A 22862-nucleotide genomic window follows, 5' to 3' on the forward strand; every position below is an offset into this window, starting at 1 on the left:
AGGCGATTTCTCAAATCAAATGTTCGGGTGATGACGTCATTAAAACTCACAGCCAGCAGCAAATCGTTCGGATCTTACTCTTAATCGAGCTGCCGCTATTATTCTGTGCTCCAAAACACGAATGACATGTTTAGTAGCGAAAAGTGTGCTTCTTTTATTCAGTCCGATTTTTCTAACAGAAGCTAATCGATAAGTTGAAGATAAATTAATCGCTGAAAGATTAGCATTTGAATCTGAGTGAAGTTTTGTTCCTTCTACGAAACCAGAGAATGTATTAGAAATGTAGGATATGGCATTTTCAGAAAATGTGTGATCAGAATTAGCATATTCGTTCTTTTATTGTTTTTTACGTCATTCTGTCACTTCAGATTAAGCATAAAGATGAGAAGGAATATTGACATCATAAATGTTGATGTCAGTGAAGTATAATAGAGTATTGATATCGCAATTGTTGACTGCAGTGAAAGTAATGGAATATTCGGATCCGAATTGTTGATTACAATGAAAGTTGGCTTCATAATTGTTGATTGCAGCGAAGAGCAATGTATTGTTGGCACTTTAATGTTGGAGTCAGCTAAGTGTAATACACAATTGTTGATTACAGTGAAGAACTATTGTTTGTTGGTATCACACATGTTGACGTCATAGAAGTGTAATAGAGTATTGGTATCACAGTTGTTGATTGAAGAACAATGGAATATCAACATCTTAACTTCACTACACAGAGAATAATGGAGTATTTTAATCAGAATTGTTGATAAGATGAAGAACACTGGATCATTTGTGTTAATCTGAAGCACTTTCTGACTTGGTTGAGAATTGATGGAGTCTCACACTCAAGTAGATGACTCGCCAGTAGCATCTGATACACTTATTTTCCGATGCTGTAGCAAAGAATCTAACTTCCTGTTGCATACGTCGACCTTCTGACCTACAGCGTCGACGACAGATTCCAATTTAAACAGCCGATCATTGTGTTGCAGTAAAAGGGATTTTAAAGTTTTTAATTGTGACGTCAGCTCTTGACAAGACGTATCAGACAACAACTTCATGTCTTCAAGCGATTTCAAGACGTTAGCGATCCCAGACATCTCTGCTCTGCTCGATTCTTGTCCTGCGATAGTCTTGTCGCAGTTATCATCATGTTCGTCATTACCAAAGCAACTGTTACGGGTTGCGAGTTGGTCTAGCTTCTGGTAAACGTCATGGAGTGTCCATCTCCTACCTCGCTTCTTACTTTTGACCGTCCTGGAAATTATGCTGTCTTGTAAGATGCGCGGGAGGTGCATATTGAAGATGGATTTCGTCTTTGGCACGGCTGGGTACAGAAGGAACTGCGTCTTCAGCTGTCGTCTATGCTCGAAGAACGCTTTAATTTTCACTGGGAGCCAGCTCATAAGAGTCTTATGGTACGCTATTTGCTCCAAGACGCATATGAAGTCGGTTTGCTTTTGCAGTTTCCGTATCTTCCCTTCGTTCTTCAAACCGTTGATGTCACTCACCGCGAGCCCAACCATCAGGTTCATAAGGACTATGGCTGCAAGGATAACGAAGACCAAGAATATTATCCTGCTCGTTCCTGCAAAGCCTTGGTCCCGTCGTGCCGTCTCGAAGAGGGACTCGTAGTCGAATTCTGCCGTAACCATGACCAAGGTCTTCACGAACGCTTCCCACGGGCTGCTGAAGGAGGGTTTGTCCCTGAACTGGACGAAGAAGCTGAAGGCAAAACCGATGACCAGGAACACGAAGGTGATCAACACCTTCACGACGTTCATGGCCACTTTGGAGAACATGAGAGCGTAGTATCCCCAGGTTGGGAACCTGGACATCAGGAACATGAGCTCCATCCAGGACAGGAGGATGGCCAGAGTGGTGACGTGCATCACCCACTCCTCGCCGTGGTCGCAAGAGGCCACCACGATCGACAAAGGTACGCAAGTGATCTTCACCCACGTCTCGTACTCTTTGAAGTAGTATATCCCGAGGTTCAGGGCTTGCCAGAACTCCGTGACGACAATGCAAGAGAGAGAGATGAGAAGAATGCATCTTGATGTATTCACAAGAACGGAATGAGCGCTCTCGTCCAAGGTGTGGAAGTAGTAAATGGCGGACACGAGCATCGAGAGGGAAAGGACGAAGGTGACGTAGAGAATGATGAGGATGCAGAAGAAGAATCTCAGTTTTCTCCACTTGAGGAAGATGAACGTTTCCACAAGTGGATGGATCAGGAGGAACTCTTGACGATGCTCGTTGCCGGTGTTGAGGAGAGACTTGACGACGTTCATCTGTTTGTCTCCTTCTCTCGCGGAGAGGATGCGGAAATCTAACGTTACTTCACACTCCCTGTCGGTCGGTGGCTTCCCGTTGTCCTTGATCCTGGAGTCCAGAACGTCTTCCAGGAAAGATACTGGTTGAGGTATGTTATTCAGGATAGTCTCCAGGATCGTTCTTCCTTCATTGTCGCTGGAAGACAGGTCGGCTCCAGCATCTAGGAGGAGAACGACGCACTCTCTGCTCCCTTGGTAAGACGCCTTGTGCAAGGCTGTGTGCCCAAGACAGTCCGCTTTGTCTAGAAGAGCATGGCTCACTTCTTTCAGCAACACCTCCAAGGTTTCACTATGCCCGTCCGCGGCAGCTTCTTGGATCGGAGTACACCCGCTAGATGTCTCCAGCGATACGTCAGCCCCAGCACCCAGCAGCACAGTGGCGCACTTGGTGTGTCCGAATTTGGCAGCACAGTGGAGAGGCGTTCTTCCAAGATCGTCGGTGCTGTTCACCCACCCGAACGCTTTCTGGCTGAGCAGCGTAGACAAGATCTCGGAGTATCCTAAACTGGCCGCTAGGTGGAGGACAGATGTAGACTGGGGAGACTTGATTTGCGGATCGGCTCCTGCATTGAGGAGCAACTCCACGCAGTCCAGACTTTGACTACGAACCGCGTGGTGCAGTGGGGAGTTCCCGTACGAGTCCAGCAGGTTTATCACTTGACTAGAGTCCTCCTCGTCCAGCAAATCCGCCAAGAGTTCGTCCTCGCCTTTCTTAGCAGCCTCGTGGACGACGGTTGCCTGGTTAGCGCAGGCTACGGTAACGCTAGCTTCAGACTCAAGCAGGAGATCAACCCCCGGTCTCCAAGCACTCTCCACCGCCAACATCAGAGGCGTTTTCCCGTCCTTATCCGTCACATTAATCCCATCAACACAGTTCTTGGCTTCCAGGAGCTGCTCCAAGATCTCGTAGAGCTTTGATCTCACCGCCAGATGGAGCGCCGTGTCCCCGTCCCGATTCTTGAGCTCGAGAGGGACCCCGGCTTCCATCAGCATGCGCACGGTGTCCGAGGACCTCAAGGCGACCGCCGTGTGCAGGGTGGATCCAAACTTGGGTCTCTTTTGGGATGGAAAGTGGAAGCGAGGCTTCTGCTCCTGGTCCGACAGGAACCTCCCCAGGGCGGCCGGAAAGAGACCCGCTGAGAAGAGTCTGATTCCCGAGGGAGCATCATCGGGTGGTGCAGTTGCAGTGGCTGTTGACGTCACGGCTGCATCGAGGAGAATTTGCACGATCTCATAGTATCTGGAAGACGAAGAGAGATGGAAAAGTCTTTAATGGAATGGAGAGGCTTACAGATCTACACAAGGAGATCACAAAAGAACAAACTAGGTTTACAAGCACATCAGATGTTCACTCATTTTCAGTCTCATCATACCAACAGCAACGTATGTGGGTCTATTGTTTCCATTGAATTAAACCGCGTTTGGTACATCCTATCACGTTTCCCGCGCTTGCCATTTCTAGCAGAAACCACGCGGTGTTGGCGCTGTAGACAGTGTGATCGCCACGTTTGGGGAAGCCGAGGTCTTACCCGTAACGTAAGGTGGAATGTACTAATCAGCACCACACTTAGAAAACATGCTTCTTGCAGACACAAACAAAACACGTGGAAGTTAGACCACAACGTGGCAACGCTGTCTGCGTAATCGCCTCTCTTCTGTCTCCATTCGCTCCTTGCTGCCCAGCACATGACATTTCCCTCGTTTCTCATTGGCACAGAGACTGTCGATCGCTAGCGCGGGAAAAATGGCAGGTTGTAACAAATGCGGTAAATATGGGACATTCCCCACTGATGTAGTTTTCTGTAACTAGGGAAATATGAATTCCAAGGGCGAAAGGTACGTCGTCTGGAGGCTGGATTTTTACATGGCCACTTACGGAAGTATTATTGCACAACCTTTTAAACCGATTGCATCTCTACAACCAATTTGCCACTTTGGGGACTTCTGAGTACCATATTCATGTTGATGACCTGAGCGATATAAATGTTAATCGAAAGTGCATTAATGCTGTATTAATTATAGGTACATTATTTCTTAAACCATTTCTGCTATTAAAAATATTACGATGCATAATTCTTGAAGCTTTCCTGGCTAATGATGTATATCTGAAGGAGATTTCCTATCCGGAAATCACCTGGCTGAAATCCCCACAAAACCTCTATATTGAAATACATATTTTACATGTTAATTATTACTAATTTTTCTTATCACTATTATACCATGCGTCCATTTCCTTGCGAGGCCGAGAAATCGGGAGAAGTGTCATGACGGGCGGTGCTAGCGGAGATGCCGACATTTTCTACCAGTAACGTCCCGCTTAAGTTTACACTCGAAAGCATTTTGCTTCCCTCGGGATCGTTTGGAGATTTTGAATGTGCAACACTGTATCAAGATTACATTGCAGACTAAACCGTTAAAAGTCAATGGTTTTCGCGAGCATTGTTTGCAATCTGAACGCTCCGAGCTTGGGTTGTTCTTTCCTTCGCGACTACAGGTACCCTGGACAGAGCTGCGAATGGAGTGAGGAACAGACCTTGAACCAAGAGCGTGTTAATTTCGTACTGTGTGAAAGAGTGTGGTTTTTGGTTACTTGCCGGGCAGAACTTGGAAGAAGAACGTTTGCGTGTGAATCAAAATTTCATCAAACGATGCCAGGAATGTGTGAATGTAGGTGGACATTACTTTGAACAACTCTTATAACACAGGTTTGTGCTCGTTTTGCAATGTTAATATAAATATCTGCATGCTAAAGATATGTCCATATAAATAAGCGGGTCGAAAATGGTCGAAAATGTCGGCATCTCCGCTAGCGCCGCCCGCCACACTTCTCCCGATCTCTCGGCCTCGCAAGGTATTATGTCAATTAAAGCACAGTGCGGGTCTGTGAGTCTCGGTATTCTTTGAAGAACGCAATATTTTATATTTAGTTTTCTTGTGGAATATTAAAACTTTTTTATATCTTCAACTCGATATTCTTTGACACTCCGAAACCAATTTTACAATGCTTGAATCAGTATTTGATTGCGCATGTTCAGTTTCCTTATTTAACCTGAGTTGAGTGTCAACAGTATTATCTGAGACCACAGCGGAAAATGAATGCAGCTTAACGATAGTTAAGAATTTAACCCTTAGTTAAATATGACTCATAAGAGCTTTCATTGCAATGGGCGCAGCTGCTGAATGTAATAAAAAACAGGCAGGCAGTCGCTAAAGGAAAACAGCGTTATTAATGTTTTGAGAGCAGATGCCATTTCCCCACATTCCTCCATGTATTCTTCATGAAGATGTCCTCGGGAGATGTGAAGAAATGTCGACCATCTACAAAAATATTAATAAAGCTCTTTGCTTTTCGTTTTACTCGTGCTCTTTTGCATGAACTGACATTTCGGAAGGAACTTGTTTGTATTTTGTAATCCGTCTGCATTTCTTCTAGGCTCTTTGGGAGCGACAGTGTTGCCATATTTCAAAGTGAAAAAGATTGCTAATTTTCTTTTGCCTGCAAATTCTGAAAGTGAAGCCGTTGTGGAGAAATTGACAGTAGATTTAATGTGCTTCTCTGTTTACAGCTTTTTTGTGGGGAGAGAGGGAGAGGATTGTCGGATATAGATAGTCGTACAAAAGCCGCTAGCGTACTCAGTGGGGACTGATGGGACAACAACCCTCTACAAAATTTTGAAAAACATCAACATTTTCAATTGAAAACTCCGGAAATACCAAAGTGCTAAATGCAAGCAACCTTAATACGTAGGACACCCGATTACCAGTTTTGAGAGTGAAAACTTTCAAGTATGGGAAATATCTTATTCCACCCTTCCTAGAACGCAACTATATACCTACACTAGTATCTACTTTTACAATTTCAGCCTCCCGGAAAAAAATCCTCCCTACACCAGTATTTACACTCTTTATTTCTTAGAAGAACAGAAATGCACATTTATTATTATTAGTAGTATTAATATTAGCAATATTACAAGAAAAAATTAAAATAATGTAAAATCTACGCCTTCACTTTTTCACACGAATGTGTTTCTTAAGTGCTCATTTTACTCCAATGGATCTGCTGAATTTTTATATTTAATGAATTTTTACTGGCTTTTGCAACACTGTATTAGTATTTTTTTCATGTACAGAAAGCTTAAAACTTCATGCTTTTTTATAGAACCTGAATTAAAATAAATTAAAATTTGCAGGATGTGCGAGAAAACACTTTTATTAGTTCCGTATTTTTGTGCAAGGATTTCATTAAAAAAAAACTAGAAGCCTGTAATAATGTAGATTTTACCACGGTATAAACTTTTCTATTTTGGATTTGAGAGTTGCAGGTTTTTTAGAAATCTCAAATACAACTGAAATGCACAAAACGGCCGTGAAGAAACAAAGTGCAGTTTAGGTACCTAAGAGAATGATAAGACAATGTTTCCTGGTTCTGTCTGAAGCGAAACGAACAACTTTTACGTTCAATATGGGATACACGGACAGAGAGCACTTGACGGCCTACCTCCTCGCAGCATCCTCGTCATGGACCAGCTTGTCCCCGGCGACCTCCAGCGGCTTCAGTCCCCTCTCGTTTGTCGCCTCGATGTCCGCCGCTGCAGCCACGAGTCTCTGGACGCACCCCAGGTTCCCCTTCTGGCAGGCCACGTGGAGGGGAGACTGCCCTGTTTCAAGCACTGGGAGCTGTGGGAGAGAGGAGGAACCATGGTTAGTGGCGAAGCCTGAGTTGCTTCACAACCAAGCAGCTGTAACTACGTTGCTTTTTCAACCGAGTTGACTAAGTTACTTTTCAACCATTAACTGCAACTCAGTTACTCTATTGAACCAAGTAAGACTAGCTACGTAACTTTTTCATTCATGCAACTGTAACCTTATGCAATCAAGCAACTGCAAGTTATTTCATTCATTCAATCAAATAAATACAACTGAGTTTTTCAACCCCGTAACTGCAACGAAGTTGCTTTTTCAACCAAGTATCTGCAACAGAGTTGTCTTTTCAAACAAGTAACAGAAGCAGAGTTGTTTTTTCAACCGAGTTAGTGCAACAGAGTTGCTTTTCAACCAAGTAACAGAAGCAGAGTTGTTTTATCAACCGAGTAAGTGCAACAGAGTTGCTTTCTCAACCAAGTAACAGCAGTTTTTCAACCTAGTAAGTGCAACAGAGTTGTTTTTCAACCAAGTAACAGAAGCAGAGTTGCTTTTCAACCAAGTAACAGAAGCAGAGCTGCTTTTTCAACCAAGTAACAGAAGCAGAGTTGTTTCTTCAACCGAGTAAGTGCAACAGAGTTGCTTCATCAACCAAGTAACAGCAGTTTCTCAACCTAGTAAGTGCAACAGAGTTACTTTACAACCAAGTAACAGAAACAGAGTTCCTTTTTCAACCAAGTAACAGATGCATAGTTGCTTTATCAACCAAGTAACAGAAGCTGAGTTGCTTTTTCAACCAACATAGTCAGAGTTGTTCTTTCAACCGAGTAAGTGCAACAGAGTTGCTTTATCAATTAAGAAACAGCTGTTTTTCAACCTAGTAAGTGCAACAGAGTTGCCTTTCAACCAAGTAACAGAAGCAGAGTTGCTTTTTCAAGCAAGTAACAGAAGCAGAGTTGCTTTATCAACCAATTAACAGAAGCAGAGTTGCTTTTTCAACCAATTAACAGCAGCAGAGTTGCTTTTTGAACCTAGTAAGTGCAACAGAGATGCTTCATCAAACAGAGTTGCTCTTTTCAATTAAGTAGAGAAACAGAGTTCCTATTTCAACCGAGTAACTGAATCCCTTTTTAAATAATTTTCTGAAGACTGCTCAAACTTAATGATATTGGCGGTGGGAATTAGACACTAATGGCAGCAGAAAAGATTCCAAGAATTAAGACCGATTAAGCTTAGAAGAAATCGCCATCTCATAAATTCGGCAGAAGACTCCATTAAGGGGAATTATGAATTAATCAAACTCTCATGAAAGCAAGTAAGGAAGAACCTACGTTACATTAGATGCTATTAGGGTTTTTGCTCGACTTGTCTCGAGTAAAAAAGGAGGGATCATATTTCCCTCCTCTTCCTCTCACTTATTAGTCGAACAGCTAAGAAATCTTGGAAATTAAGAGTAATTTGTTCCCAGAAACACTCATTGCACACTAGTACTTACTGTGCCTTATTGTATTTTCGCTTTAATGTAGACGTTATAAGTTCTAGAGTAATCAGGTTCCATACGGATCTAACTAACTAACTCTCTTGCATTCTTAAACTCGAAGGTTTATGGCTTTAGCAACACAAGCCTTGTATTTTTCCCTATCCCCCATCCCTCCATCTTCCTCTTGGCCTTCCTACGGGTCTCCTACCATCAGGTTTCCAAACAAGAGTCCTGTAAACTCTTCTTTCCTATCCCATTCTGTCACATGGCTTGCGCATCTAAGTAGTCTTGCTGTCCATATACACGTCTGCCTTCATAAACAGTGTTGCAGAAGCAGAGTTGCTTTTTCAACCAAGTAACAGAAGCAGAGTTGCTTTTTCAACCAAGTAACAGAAGCAGAGTTGCTTTTTCAACCAAGTAACAGAAGCAGAGTTGCTTTTTCAACCAAGTAACAGAAGCAGAGTTGCTTTTTCAACCAAGTAACAGAAGCAGAGTGGAATCTTGATTTTTGTTTGTTATAATTGTGCATAATTTAACTAACATTTAAATTCTTCCAATTGTGAACAATATTACCAAGACTTTCCTGACGAAATATTTTAAGTCTGTAACAAGATAGGGGCCAGAGACCCTAACTAAACTCCCTTCTCCTTCCTGCCCATATTTATATATTTTATATCACCTCCCATAGTAAGTATAGGTATTCTTCTTGTCAGGGATGTACAGAAGACTACAGCTCTACTTTAATATAACAAAAAAATATTAGACTCCGTACAATATTAAGTGACATTTCAAAGATGGATATCGGAGGTGAAGGGGTCATTTGCCCCTCTGAGACGGATTAGTTTTTCAAACCATTCGAAATTCTTTCAACGATTTTGTCAAATTCATTTAAGTGTATGTGCGTATATGCATGACCAATAAGAAAATATTTGTGAATAAATGTGCTTATTCCGGTGCTTGTGAGCACACACACATGTACACAAATTTGTGTGCCAATCCTACCAACCGAGGATACAAGCTACAAACCAACAAAACGAGGACTTTGCTCAAATATACACACAATTCTTTTCATTTTGTACTGTATAACATCTTAAAAATTTGTAACAAGAGCCCTCTGGTATCTCGTAATCCCAGCCCCCTTACCCCCCTCAGAAGCAAATTAACGACCCTGTTATGTTTTGCAAATATCTAGCTTATTTTGTTGGAAATCGCAAAGCTATACCTACCATTCGTCCCAGTGCATTGTGGTTATGATCCGGCGAGTCTTTGAAATCATCCATGTACGAACTTATGTCTTCGGGAGCTTTCGTGCGCCGATTGACGTCACATCCGTTCTCCAGGAGAGCGTCCAAGCACGCGACGCTTCCGCACCACGCCGCCAGATGTAGCGCCGTTCGCCCGTTGGTGTCGGCGATGCTGGCGTCGGCCCCTCGCTCAAGCAGCGTCCTCATCATCGCCTCCTGGCCCGTCAGCGCTGCCACCTGCAGGACGGACACCTTGAGCGGCCAGCAGGTGGCGTTGCTGCAGGCCCCCAGCGACAGGCACTTGTTGAACGTCACTACGTCCCCCGATTCGGCCGCGTGCAACAGTTGACTGTTCAGGCGGGCTTGCCTCCTTCTGAGGTTCTTCTTGTGGCCGTAAGAGGCGCTGGTGTCGAAAAGGGACACATCGGATTCTTTCCTTAGGTTCCTTGTCGTGGGACTTGCAGGGGCGGAGTGGTGCTCGAAGCCAGGGGTGTTGGGTTCGCTTCCCGACTCTAGGTCTTTTGTGGCACCCGATTCCCTGATAGGAAGGAGTTCATATTTACATTCCGCCATTGTTGGCAAACAACCTGTAAAGAGAAGTAATCATTACTAGCTAGGCAACTCGGGATTGGACCTACAGTTTAAAATACCAAACACTGTTCGTACAATGCGACAGCATTACCCTATTATGGAGGCCTTCTTTACTGAACCGTATAAGACACCTATCAACAAATTCCCGGGTTCAAATCCAGGTCTGGGCATAAATATTCTTCAAGAATGTCTCTCATCAATTTCATCATAACATCGTGCCTCCCAGATGGCGTAGGAGTAATGTAGTCGCCTTGTAATCAATGGGTTCCGGGTTCCATACCTACTGGAGACACACAGTTTGTGGTTCGGATCCCACGTTAAACTGGAAGCCCAGTCCCGATTAACCTATCTGTTCATAAAGTGAACTTAAAAACTCAAACTCATCCTCTAAACCCCAAAAGTAGCAGACAAGGGAAGTAGTATATACCAAAACAATCAAATCCTATCCACAAATATTTTTACATAAGATTTTTTTTTTTGGATAAGGGTTCAGTTCAACACAGGGTAATGAACAAAAAAAATGAAACTTTGGATACATGATTGGTTGATTTGGTGTTTTAAGTCCACTTTACGCACAGTAAGGCTAATCGGGACTGGACCTACAGTTTAAAGTGGAATCCGAACCACTATGTGCCTCCAGTGGGTATCGAACCCGGGACGAAACTTTGGATACATGTAAGGCAATCTGAAAGGTTTGTAGGACATTTGACACCGAAATTATTATAAATTACATCGTTGCAAGCCTAAATTAGTCGTGACGTAATCTGAATTTGCTTACGTGTCACATTTTCATATTTAATCGCATGTGGTTGAATTTATAATGAAAATTAGTTTTAATCGTTTTTAGCCATTAGTGAAAAAAGAATGATGTACTTAGTCATGTGTGACATTCGTACTTGTATGTTACATGAGTAATATCTTATCGATAGTAAAGTAACTGTTTTTATACACTTCCGAAATTGTAAGTTACTTTTAGAAAGTAATTTTCTAAACTTGTATAAATACTACTTGTTTTAATTTCCAATTAGTCCATCTTCAATAGCTATCACTTCAACTGTCTAGTCACAATGAGGAAATTTCATGATTAATCAAGTACCACTGGCAACACTGCACGTATTCATGGTTCACATGTTTTACATCGTGTACGTTCAGACGAACCATTCAAAGCGTTATGGCACGTGACGGGCTGGTTAAGCCGCAGTCATTTGTCATCCGAAATTTCAGCATTCACGGCAACACGTGGAAAATGTGCCCCTTGACAAGTGCCTTAATTACTCATTCAGCAAGAATGAGAAAACAAAGGACTAGTTTAAAGAACCTTTCGTTCTGGACGTTAAGCAGACAAATTAAATTTCGTTCGTTTCTTGATTGAAGTATCCTCGTTTTCTTGTATCTGCGTTTATGAGAAACAAGAAGTTGGGCAAAAACAGTTAAGGTCCATAAAATTAATGCGGTTTTTGAATATGTATATCGTGTCATCGTGTGCATGCAGTGCAATTTTAAAAGTCCCTGCAAAATTACAACTCATATCTCTACACCGTTTGTACATTGGGGATCCATGAGCATTACCGTGCAAATTGTCCATCACCATGTTCGTGCGCTTTATTTGACCCAATAAAAACTTCAAGAATAAAAGAAAACTCAAAACAAGCTGTTGGCAACTTCTGCACTAGCATACAAACAAATCCATCGCTTGCAAACACATAGGATGTAAGAGAAAATTTAATGAAAATAGTCATGGACAATTTGCACGGTAGTACTGATGCACCGTACTTAGTTTTAGTCATTGAGTTATGCACAGTTATATTTTTACATTTTTTACAATTTCATAGTTACTTTATACAATGTTTTCTCTTCTAATACAATTGTTAAGTATATATGCTATATTCCTAGTTGGATTCTTCAAAAGTGTTGACAAGGCGTATGTTCCGTAATATCCTGCTTCTTTTTGTTCTTAAGATACAAACACATGTTGTTATATGGAGTCAAAATTCAACGATAATATGATCAGATGTTCCATCAGTTGCACCACACTGACAGACTGGGGAACTTCCTAATGTATAACTCTTTTGAGGAGAACGTGTAATTTAGCCAATGTCTAAGAAGGGTTAATGGGTTTCTTGAAAGTGTTATGCCTTGATGTCAAAGTTCTTTAGATAGATGTGATTGAATAGTATTTCCCTCCAAAAGTTTTCCCTGTAATTGACCATTGTTTCTGCCAACTTGCCAATAATTCTCTTTTACCTTATCGATCTAACGCTCTTGCGAAAAATGTTATCCGATTATTGAAGTGATTGTACAGGGTGAGTCAAAAGTCCTATTACCCCCTATTTATTTTTTTCATATTGATGTATAATAGTCATAGTACAGTATAGTATAGCAGGAGATACATTTGATCAGATGAGGCTATAGACAACAACTTATTCCAGAGTGTCTGTGTGTACGCCATCATTTTCATAACAGAGAATTATTCGCCTTCAAGTACGTGATGATGTGGGCTGCAATGTCTACCACATCCCTATTTCTTTGAAGGTGCTGTGAACGAAATTAACAATTTCACCATGTTACATGACTGGTTTATTCCTGAACGGCAAAATTGAAGATTTCTCGGTCGAATCTGGTTCCAGCAGGATGGCGCACCAGCACATTATGCTATTGCCGTATGAGAATATCTCAATAAAGGGCTTGGAAACTAATGGATTGGAAGAGGTTCTGAACATTTGCCAGCACCTCTGAAGTGGCCACCCAGAAGTCCGGATCTGTCTGCCATCGTGTGATAATGCATTGTGGGGTTACATCAAACAGAAGGTGACTAGCAAACGTTACGAGACAACTGACAAACTTAAAGAAGCCACTCTTAATACATTTGCTTCAATCACTCCAGCAATGCTGAGGAGAATTTCTCATTGTACTTGGAGGCGAATAATTCTCTGTTCTGAAAATGATGGCATACACAGACACACTCTGGAACAAGTATTGTCTATGGCCTTATCTGATCAAATGTATCTATTCATCAATATGAGGAAAATAAACAAGGGGTAATGGGGCTTTTTTGTTCACCCTGTACATAACACCTTCATTGGACTGTTGATCCATTGCGCGAGATATCCCAAACTCAACTGAACAAAGTTTTATTGGACTTACAGCTTCACGTGTAGCTGTTTATGCCCAGCGTACGTTATATCCCAAAATAGTTCGCACAATGCCCAGGGTGACTAAATAACGAACGAACAATTAAAGAAAAGTTAAAGGCATTGGTTGACGATAAAAAACGTCACGTGAAGAATGTGGTATTTTTGTATAAACACTATTAAAACAATGACATTTTGTACAGAAGCTCTCAGTAGTGAAAATGAGCAATATATTAAGAACATGGGAAACAGAAGTCGTGCAAGTAGATGCTTTTCAAGTAATTCTTGGCAAACTGCACAGTGTCGCTTAGATAAGTAATTATGTTTATCGTTGTTTGTTTGTGTTTACTCAAAATTGGATTGCGGAATGGTTATAACAGCGCGCTACAACACCAATAATCCCGGATTCGAGTCCTGGTCTGGAGATGGTTGTTCATTGTGAATGTCTCTTCATCAATTTCGTCATATCACTCATCTTCATCTTCGCGATTAGCCAAAAGTGGCAGAAAAGCGAAGTAAAATAATTCGTTTATTCATTCAATCAATCAAAGATAATCGTATTATAATTTTGACAGTCTTATACAATAAATATTCCGCGTTTTCATTAACTTAATTAAATTATTCTTCGAATCTTATTTCTTGAAAAACTAATCAAACACAGTTTTCGAACGTACATTTTTATCTTGACTCACCTATCACGTATTCGCCTTGAGCATCGGATAAAAATGTGGCAACACTGTATTCATAGCCACAGTTTGTAGACGTGTAAACCTAATCCTTTTCCACAAGCTAAGATTCTGTAAGTCTCGTAGTGTACACAAACATTTATCGGCTGTTTTCTGCTTCAACGCTATGTTATAAATTACATGAGCTTGAGTATGAACTTCTTACCTGTTCACTGCTGATGTGACGTCATTTTTGTGGGCGAAGCAGCTCTGTACGTGGCGTGTTATCTCATGTAATGGCGAAGATCCAATGAAAACATCCTGGGCAAGTCCTGATAGTCACTCTTCCCTGATAACGGGTTGTAAATGTTAAGATAATCATATCGTGAGTAAACGAAGGCATCGGAGAGTAGGTCGCTCGGGCCTCCGCAATTTGCTTAGGCGAATGATGAACCTGCAAGACAAGGAAAAGATAACAATCATTTCCCGGAACACTACTAGAACAGAAGTCACCACACCCGATTAAAGAAGAACTCTCAGTTATTTTTTTTTCGTATTCAGAAAAGGAAACGCAATGACATTTGACAGGGACAGTTTTCAAGAAAAAGTCGTGGCATTTTCGAACAATTCGGGAACCTTTTCTCCGATTGGATTTAAATACAGTCCAGAAAACGTTTTTCAATAAAGCAATACGCAACTTTGATCGGATTTAAATTATGCGAGAAAAAAAGATTTCGGCCCTGTTGCGGAATCCAATAGAACCCAATAGAATTTTTGTGCCCTTGGACCTTAAATAACCCTGGTTTTAATGCACGGTTGTTGGAAGTTTTATGGTGGCAACACATCTGTAGAATCACAGTGAAACCTAAAAGGTTTTTTCCACGCACATCACATTCTAGTTTGATACCTGGCATACCTCAGGGTGAATGGATATAGAAATTGGGCTGGCGGTGTTATCATGCTGTCTCTAAATTGAAGCAAGTGTGTTGGAAAGCAATACAAAGTAGCAGACTTCTGGAGGCTTGTAGGCAGACACGTCTCCTGATAATGTTCGCATGAGCACATGGACACTCATGTATATGTCTTAAATTAAGTACATATAAAATGCACACACACATACGTATACTTATTCGAAAAAATACTATGTTTGATGTACGAGTATATACACACAATTTAGTCTGACACGATTTCCTTCACGTCGATAACTCCTTTAGATAGTTGGTAACACTGACTCCCACGGCGTTCCACGGAGAGCGTTGAACACAATTGCTGTGCGTGTTGCATAGAGCTGACAGCTAAGGGGCTGTTGGCCACTATACCCCGAAGATGTTCACTTCGCTGTGCGAACACTGATGCAAGCGGCAATACTTCTTACATTCGGCACCAGAGTGCAACATATTCAAGGCTGGTCTAGGGGAACTCGAAAATGTCTGTGCTACATAGTTGCAAACTTTACCGAGAATTCGCTAAACCTGGCGGATTTTAAGGGGGAGAGGAACAATTTCCCCTAGGTCCTTCTTGTATTACTTCAAATATAGCGTGAATTTGGGTGTTGAAAATAAATTGAACTGTTATTCTCACTTTTTCAATTAAGATGAAGTTACAAGGGAGAGGAGTAAATCTGCATTCAGTACAAAAACATTATTGTGAACACTCGTGTGCGAACCGCACGCGACGCCACTGCTTGTAGGGAGTCTGCATTGCAATACAGAACAGTAACAGATTGGGTAAAAGGTTTTAATGGGGGATTTCAAAATGTGACAAAGTAACTTCGGCCAGATCATCCCAGTGCAAATGAACTTGAGAGTGCTGCTTCTGCCTTACTGGAGACGCATCTGTACTGTGCAGTTTGTAAGTTAGCACATCTGCCAGGATTGTCACATCAACATTTTAGCCAAACACCTTTGCTACAGTTTAGATTGAATTATTTGGTTGATTAGATTTCGCTGTTCTGCAACTTTTGGCTAATCGCGAATATGAGGATGAGAATAGAAGGGACACTCACATACCCAGGTCGGGATTCCAACCCAGGACCCCTGGCGTCGTTACACACTGTGAGAACCACTACTCCACGTTACGATCATAGGATCCAATCTCTTATAGTGACGTCAATGTTTCATTATAATTGCTCATTTATGCATTCAATCATTTCACCCCCATCTCCGCCATTGGCTAAAAGAGGTTGAAATGTCCCCGAAAATTAACTGTAATACAATTCAGGGGAATCCGATTTTCGTAGAGGCTTTATACGCTTATGTTAAACTGTTTGGCTGCCTACAGTTGTATCTTAGCCTGTTACGTTGCGACTTGATGTATCGTGTTCCTTCGCTCGCAGTTCATCGACCTAAGAGACGCCCGAGGATAGGCGTACAATTCCGACAGATGGGGTAGAAAGAGACAGCAGTGCTACCTGTCGGGAGTTTCCGTATAACGAGTCTCCGAAGTTTGAATTCCCGAGGGAACCGGGAGATTAGATTGTGCCTTGGTCGAGCGCCACCTGCTTCTGAAGGAGATGTTTCTTTGGAAATGTCTACCTCGGAAAGCGACACCTCAAGTATTTTTGTTCTGTAGCTTCTACGTAGTAAAGTGATCCTACAGGTAGCCTGGTTCAAGTAAGTTTAGAGATTACCTTGTATTGCGGAAGTTGATATATAAACGTTCGAAAACAAATTAAAGTAGTTGTCAGATATTTCCAACAAGTTAGTAAGTCTCCTTTGGTACGTTTAAACGAGATAGAATATATATATAGGTGTTCTAGGTACAAACTTTAACAGCATTTAGATGAGGACATCAAGGTGAAAAATAGCCTAACATTATTAAGCCTATCCTTTAAGATCACATTGTTAAGTTATTATGTAATAATTCCCCCCTTACCCAAAAGTAACTTCAAATGTTTACAGAACATGCCTCCCCAATGGCGCAGTGATAGTGTCGTCGCCTTGTAATCAAGGGGTCCCGGGTTCGATACCTGGTAGAGGCACATAGTGGTTCGGATCACCAGTCCCAATTAGCCTTACTGTGCATAAAGTGGACTTAAAACATCAAATCAATCAATCAATCAATTTAAGGAATTTGTGGATCGTGAACTACGTCATAGCTAAATGGTTAGCGATCTTCTAGTCCGTAGTTCGGTACTCTGGTGGAATAAGGTTCTTGAGGTCAACCGCGGAACTACCTCCCCTGTTTGATAGGAGCGTGGGAAAATTTCTGAGAGTTATTGGCCTAAATGTAGATTTTGTGAAAATTTCAGACAGACGTGTGTACAGTACAGTGGCATGTCCTAACTATAAAACAAAATTTATTGTTGTTTTCAATGTCGACACGCTCATCAGCTCCTCATCCTCCACGTAATACTTATTCTAACTCGTTGCTTCATCCCTTCTATGTATATATTCTAACTTGTTTGCTGTTGCTCGAAACTGGGCGTCTTCCGTAGGGAGACAAGTCTTGGGTACGCTTCAAGCGAGCTAAGATGGACGGAACTTTATTGGGGCAATCAAATTATGAACTCAAGGCAAAGTGTGCTCACTTCGGAGACGCACGAGAACCTGGGGACGAGGCTTTATGAAAATGCATGAAGGATACAGCCGGCTGTCACTGCGTTGCACGAGTTTATTAGAGCGGAATTGCTTGTTTATCTTCGCTTCTTGATGGAGCTGCAATTCGCGACCCCCCAAGGACGAGCTTGTATATCGAACGCTGTCGTTGAAAGACCAAGTTGATTTTAACGACCCCCAAACTGGAGTTGCTCAAGAATTCAAGTTAGAATAGATTCGGTCTTGTGCAAGAAACTCCTTGTTCTCACTACGAACTGGCAACATTGTGCAACGTGGTTCAATTCTAATTACTTTTGCTTGAATTCTCGTAGTGCCTAATGAAGTAAAATAAAGCAAATCAATCAATTGTACTACCTAATCGTGTACTGAGAAGATAGGCGCAGATTTCTTCCGATATTTTGAAGGGCCCAAAGCTAAATGCCGACTTTCTCAGTTTGCGTTGGAGGAGGGGGAGGGGGGGAGTTCAGTAGTAGGGACACACTTGAGAGAAACCTTTCAAAAATTGTAATTACAATTAACTAGCTCTGAAAACACAAACATATATACCAGGGTACACCACCAAACTTTACTAGCTGGACAAAAATAAACTATATTTTGATTATTTAATTATACAACACAATACTTTCTTATGTAACATTTGAGTGAGAATTTGATTATCGCGCTCTGTTTATAATATTTATTCCACTATCATTTTTTCGAGTTTAATATCTTCACACATGCTCGATCACACGAACTCAAATAGCAGAAATAATTCGAATTAGAAATCTGAGGCAATAAGGACCTAGGATGTTCTCACGAAGAATCCTCTGTTAATTTATGACATTTTCATCACAAAATAAATATGTTATTCCCCAATGAAATAATGCCGAAAACTTATACATTGGCCCCCTTATAAGGGTTGGATTGATTGATGGGATTGATTTGTTGTTTTAAGTCCACTTTTGCACAGTAAGGCTAATCGGGACTGGACCTACAGTTTAAAGTGGGATCCGAACCAGTAAGTGCCTCCACTGGGAATCGAACCCGGGACCCCTTGCTTACAAGGCGACGACGCTACCACTGCGCCATCGGGGAGGCCTCCCTTATAAGGGGAGCCCAAGCGAAGTTTGGGGAGCCTGGGACAACCCCCATTCGGTGCACCTGACTGAGAACTGTTTCATAAGAGAGAGAATTGAAAGGTAGAATGCCTATAGGGCAACCCTATCAACACGTAGACAGTGACATCATTTAATCGCCCACAGTATATACATGTCACGGGCTGCTAATTTAATAACTAACTAACTCAATTGACTCAACTGAACTGAGCTTAGCAACGCAACAACGAAGAATCGCTCGCCTCACCTACTGGGCGAATTAAACATTACATGAAATATAATATGACAATATCTGTCATGACTGTGACAATTGTAAAGTAAATTAAGCAGATTGTGCCGAAATTGCCGATAGATGGCATTTGAGTGTTAAATTTACCTTGAACTGAAGATTAATGCAAAGAGTTGTCAATAGATGGTATCAATGTACTCTAATTCAAAATTAACACGAATGTTTGTATAAGCGATAAAATTATAAGACTGGATTGTGTATACAACAAAAAATAATATTTTTTAAATTAGATTAGCCTATAAACATTTACAAAGTTATCACAATTAGTAACTTGCGTTTTGGCATTGCAACAAAGGAAACTTTCGTCAACGCCGGAAGACGGCGCAATATAAGTGAACTGGTCTGAGGAACGGGTCATCGAACCCGTTCCTGGTGCATAAGCGGGGGGATAGGAGGAATCGACTCGAGGGAACAGTTAAAAGGACTCGGTCCTGGAGAAAGAAGAAGCTTTGGTGAATGTAAAAGAAATTGTGATAAGTTTCAATGGAAATCTAACCTAATTGGAGCTGATAGGTGAATCCATTTGCCTTAAATTGTTTATGAAGGACTGTTCTTCAAAAACTCCGTTGAGCAGTTACTGTCCAGGGTGTCTATGAATGGATATTTGAAGTTAAAGGTCATGGAAATTTTCCCCGATGTCAGCTGTCCTGTAAGTAATAATCTGCCGTCTTTTCTTGCATCGCAGTTATGTGAACCGGAAGGATCGTAAACTACACAAGAGTTCTTTCGCACATAAATTAATGCTAGCATCCGAGTGTCAAAATTATGGCCATAATTCGTGTGTTATCGTGGTGTTTAGTTTCGGCGGGTAAATTGGCGTCCTAGGCAGCCATGTTGAACAAAAGGTAATCATAACCGTTGTAGGATTTATTATCAGTCGTAAAGATTGTTATTGGTCTCGGACGTTTGTCTTTACGGAAAACTTTTGATGTACGATTCAGTTTTGATATCTTTTTGAGAATACAATGCCAGTACATGAAACCTTTGTAATATTCTGGTAGGATGTGTAGTATTGTGTACTTGGCACATGGTAAATGAGAAGAATACGTATTGTCAAATACAAGTTTGTTTACGTTCTTGTGAAAATAAATAGTTATCGTCGAACCAATATTTCTGACTCCGAATCAAAGATTTGTATCCATGCATGCTTTAGTGTAATTTAATTAATATCATGTTAATCATAATATTTCTTTCAGGATGGGAAGGTTTATCAAGCTCTGATCTCCCAAGGCAATAAGCCGAACTTCCATTTCAGTAAAAGTTTTTGTTTTATGATCGAGTCTGCAGTTCTGGGTTGGGGTGTACTGAAAACTAGCATATTTCCCCCCCCCCCCCGGTTAAGTGAAACAGTTGAACGTAGTTGAGTTTACGAATTTAATTTATCAGCATAGATTAGATGTTTTGTTTTTCCTTCTAAAAACCAGCGGGAATTTAAGTTAAAGGTAAGGGCTAGGGGTGAGCTAAATTCATTAGCCGGACTGATCCTTTTTGCCGGTTGGTCAACCTTTGTTTTATTTTTGGACGTTGATTTTTTTTGTTGTAACTTGGAAATATAAAGGTATAATCTCTCGAGAGCAATCACAATGCTGCGTCACCGTGCGTTGCTGGACGGGATGGTCCAATACCTAGTCTCGTCATAGAGAGATTATGAGACTTAAGCATTGTTGAGTTGTTCGTGCAGATTATCTTAAAAAAAAAAAAAGGTAGATTTTTTTTAGTAGATTGAGTAAACCTTTCATTATGGGTACTGAACATGAGCCAGTGACGCTCGATGCCCTGTTTGCGTTCATCAAAGAGAGTAATGAAGCTCTCAAAGGGGAACTAGGTGATAAACTCATGAGTACCACCAGGGAGCTTAAAGAGGAACTCAAGGAGAGTAATGAAACTCTCAAAAGTGAGCTAGCTTCAACTAAGGATATGGTTATCAACTTGGAGACCAAATTGTGTCAGTTCAAGGTTGAAACCGATAAAAGCATCCTTGAAGTCAGACAGGGGAATGAAGAAATTAAAAGATGCGTGGCTCAATACCGTATTGAGTGCATTACCAGAGCAGAAGGGGTGGAAAAGAAATATGACTCCTTGCTAAATAAGTTGGAAGGGGAGGTACAGGGTGTTCGTGAAAACATTGAGCAGCTCAAATTAGACAATGCTCTGGAAATCCAAACCTTGAGGCAGGAGGTCACCCAAAAAATGGGTGTAGTCGCAGAAAACAAAGGTTTAACTAATTTTACCCATCACGACTATGTCGCAAAAAATGTTAATGGCATTCCAATGGTGGATAGCTGTGTAAAAAGGGAAAGGAATTTGGTTGACTTTGCAGTTGGGAATGACCAAAGATCTTATAAAGAGGAAGACTTGTCAAAAGAGGTCGCACTTCCTCTTGTCGTAATATCTACTTTGAGGTCAATAGAAGGGACGATGAGTAAATTGAATGAAGTTGTTACCCGGTGGGACAACAGGTGTGTAGATAGTACAAATAAGGAATCGAGTTACACCGCGGATAATAGATTGTTGGAAGGGGAAACTAGAGGTTTGAACAAGAAGTTTGCTAATAAGGCTACTGCTACAGATGACTCCGATTTAGAAAGCGTTTCACGTATTGGTGTCGGTAGTTATGTAAAGGTTAAAAAGGGTTACGCGAGTTCTGGAACGTCGTGTAAGGAAGATGTCTACAAAGACTTTGACAGTAAAAGAAACAAGAAAAGTTACTTGAAAACGCGACACAAGAAATTGTTGTTGAACGAGGGTAATGTGATCTCTAAAGAGGAAACTGGTCTAGACCGACAGGGCAGTGTACTGGCTGAGGGTGGGGAAACACATCCAGTGTTGCGTCCGAACAGCGTACACATTAAACCGCAGGACTTATTAAAATTTCCGAAATTTAATGGGATAATTTCTGAAGTGACACCGTCTCAGTTCTTGGAGAAAACTGAGGAACTCTTAGATTTATATGGGATTCATGAGAACCAGTACCTCAACTATGTACCTAAGTTGTTGGTTGACAGCGCAAAAGTATGGTACGGAGAAAATAAGGGTAAGATTTGTTCTTATGTGGAATTCAAACAGGGGTTTCTTTCACATTATGAGAATTCTAGATGGCGCAGCTCTTGCCTTACTAGAATACTTAATTCGCCTTACAATAAGTCAGTAGAGGATAGCGTCCTCCAATTTTTCTCAAAAAATTTCAAGTTGTTGAAATCTATACAACCCAACTTGGAAGAGTCTCATCTAGTAGCCCAGTTGGGTACTTTGTTGCCTTACAAACTAAAGGAATACTTCGTCATGCAGGATGTTTCCACTTTTTCAGAAGCACTTCATGCCATTGAAAGCTATGAGTCTTTGAGGGATCTGGGAACTAAGAAGGAACAGGGTTACACTCAAAAGAGCAAAAATGGCCGTGAAACTTTGGGTAGAGTCTCTGTGGTATCTCAAGCGAAGGATACCACAGGTAGAATGAATCTGAAAGATGCTAATACATCTTCGTCTGGAAACGTGATGAAGCCTCAGGTCAGTCCGCGTAGTAAGAGACGAGTTCAGGCTACGTCGTTTTCAGCTAGAGAGTCTGTTTCGGGAAACGAGTTGGAACTCGCATCGCGGGAGGTGATGTGAGTGGGGTCAAGATGAATCCTCCTAATAATCGCTTCAATGGTTATACACCGCGGGCAGGTAATCAAAATATGGGTAGAAATATCCCCATCTTTGAAGGTAGACAGCTCGTAGGTGACAGTATGTTTGTGAGGGTTGCTCAAAATTTTGCAGGTTACCCAGTTTCATTTGATGCAGATGGCAATAGGCACATTGGTCTATCGGTGAGTGGACAAACAATTGATCAGTTGAATGAAA

The 22862-nt window shown here is 41.4% G+C and overlaps 1 protein-coding gene across 1 annotated transcript; it reads right to left on the bottom strand.

Moving 5' to 3' along the window:
* Positions 1–836: 836 nt before the first annotated feature.
* On the bottom strand, positions 837–14381 carry LOC146000149 (transient receptor potential channel pyrexia-like). Its single transcript, XM_083137489.1, has 4 exons — positions 14306–14381; positions 9675–10279; positions 6826–7004; positions 837–3567 (listed from the first exon to the last, which is right to left on the bottom strand). Exons 2-4 carry the CDS (start codon positions 10263–10265, stop codon positions 837–839), a joined length of 3501 nt encoding a protein of 1166 aa, XP_082993615.1. The 5' UTR covers positions 10266–10279; positions 14306–14381.
* Between the last annotated feature and the right edge of the window lie 8481 nt (positions 14382–22862).

The sequence above is a fragment of the Lepisma saccharinum genome, chromosome 16, assembly GCF_977018435.1.
Source record: "Lepisma saccharinum chromosome 16, izLepSacc3.1, whole genome shotgun sequence".
In the NCBI taxonomy this organism is placed as follows: Eukaryota; Metazoa; Arthropoda; class Insecta; order Zygentoma; family Lepismatidae; genus Lepisma; species Lepisma saccharinum.

What these genes read in the sequence shown, in the direction of transcription:
- LOC146000149 (XM_083137489.1), bottom strand. Translation starts at nt 10,265, where the DNA reads ATGGCGGAATGTAAATATGAACTCCTTCCTATCAGGGAATCGGGTGCC. An exon ending in ACAATGCACTGGGACGAATG is followed by an intron (nt 7,005 to 9,674) that starts GTAGGTATAGCT and finishes TCTCTCCCACAG; the next exon opens with CTCCCAGTGCTTGAAACAGG. An exon ending in GACGAGGATGCTGCGAGGAG is followed by an intron (nt 3,568 to 6,825) that starts GTAGGCCGTCAA and finishes TTCGTCTTCCAG; the next exon opens with ATACTATGAGATCGTGCAAA.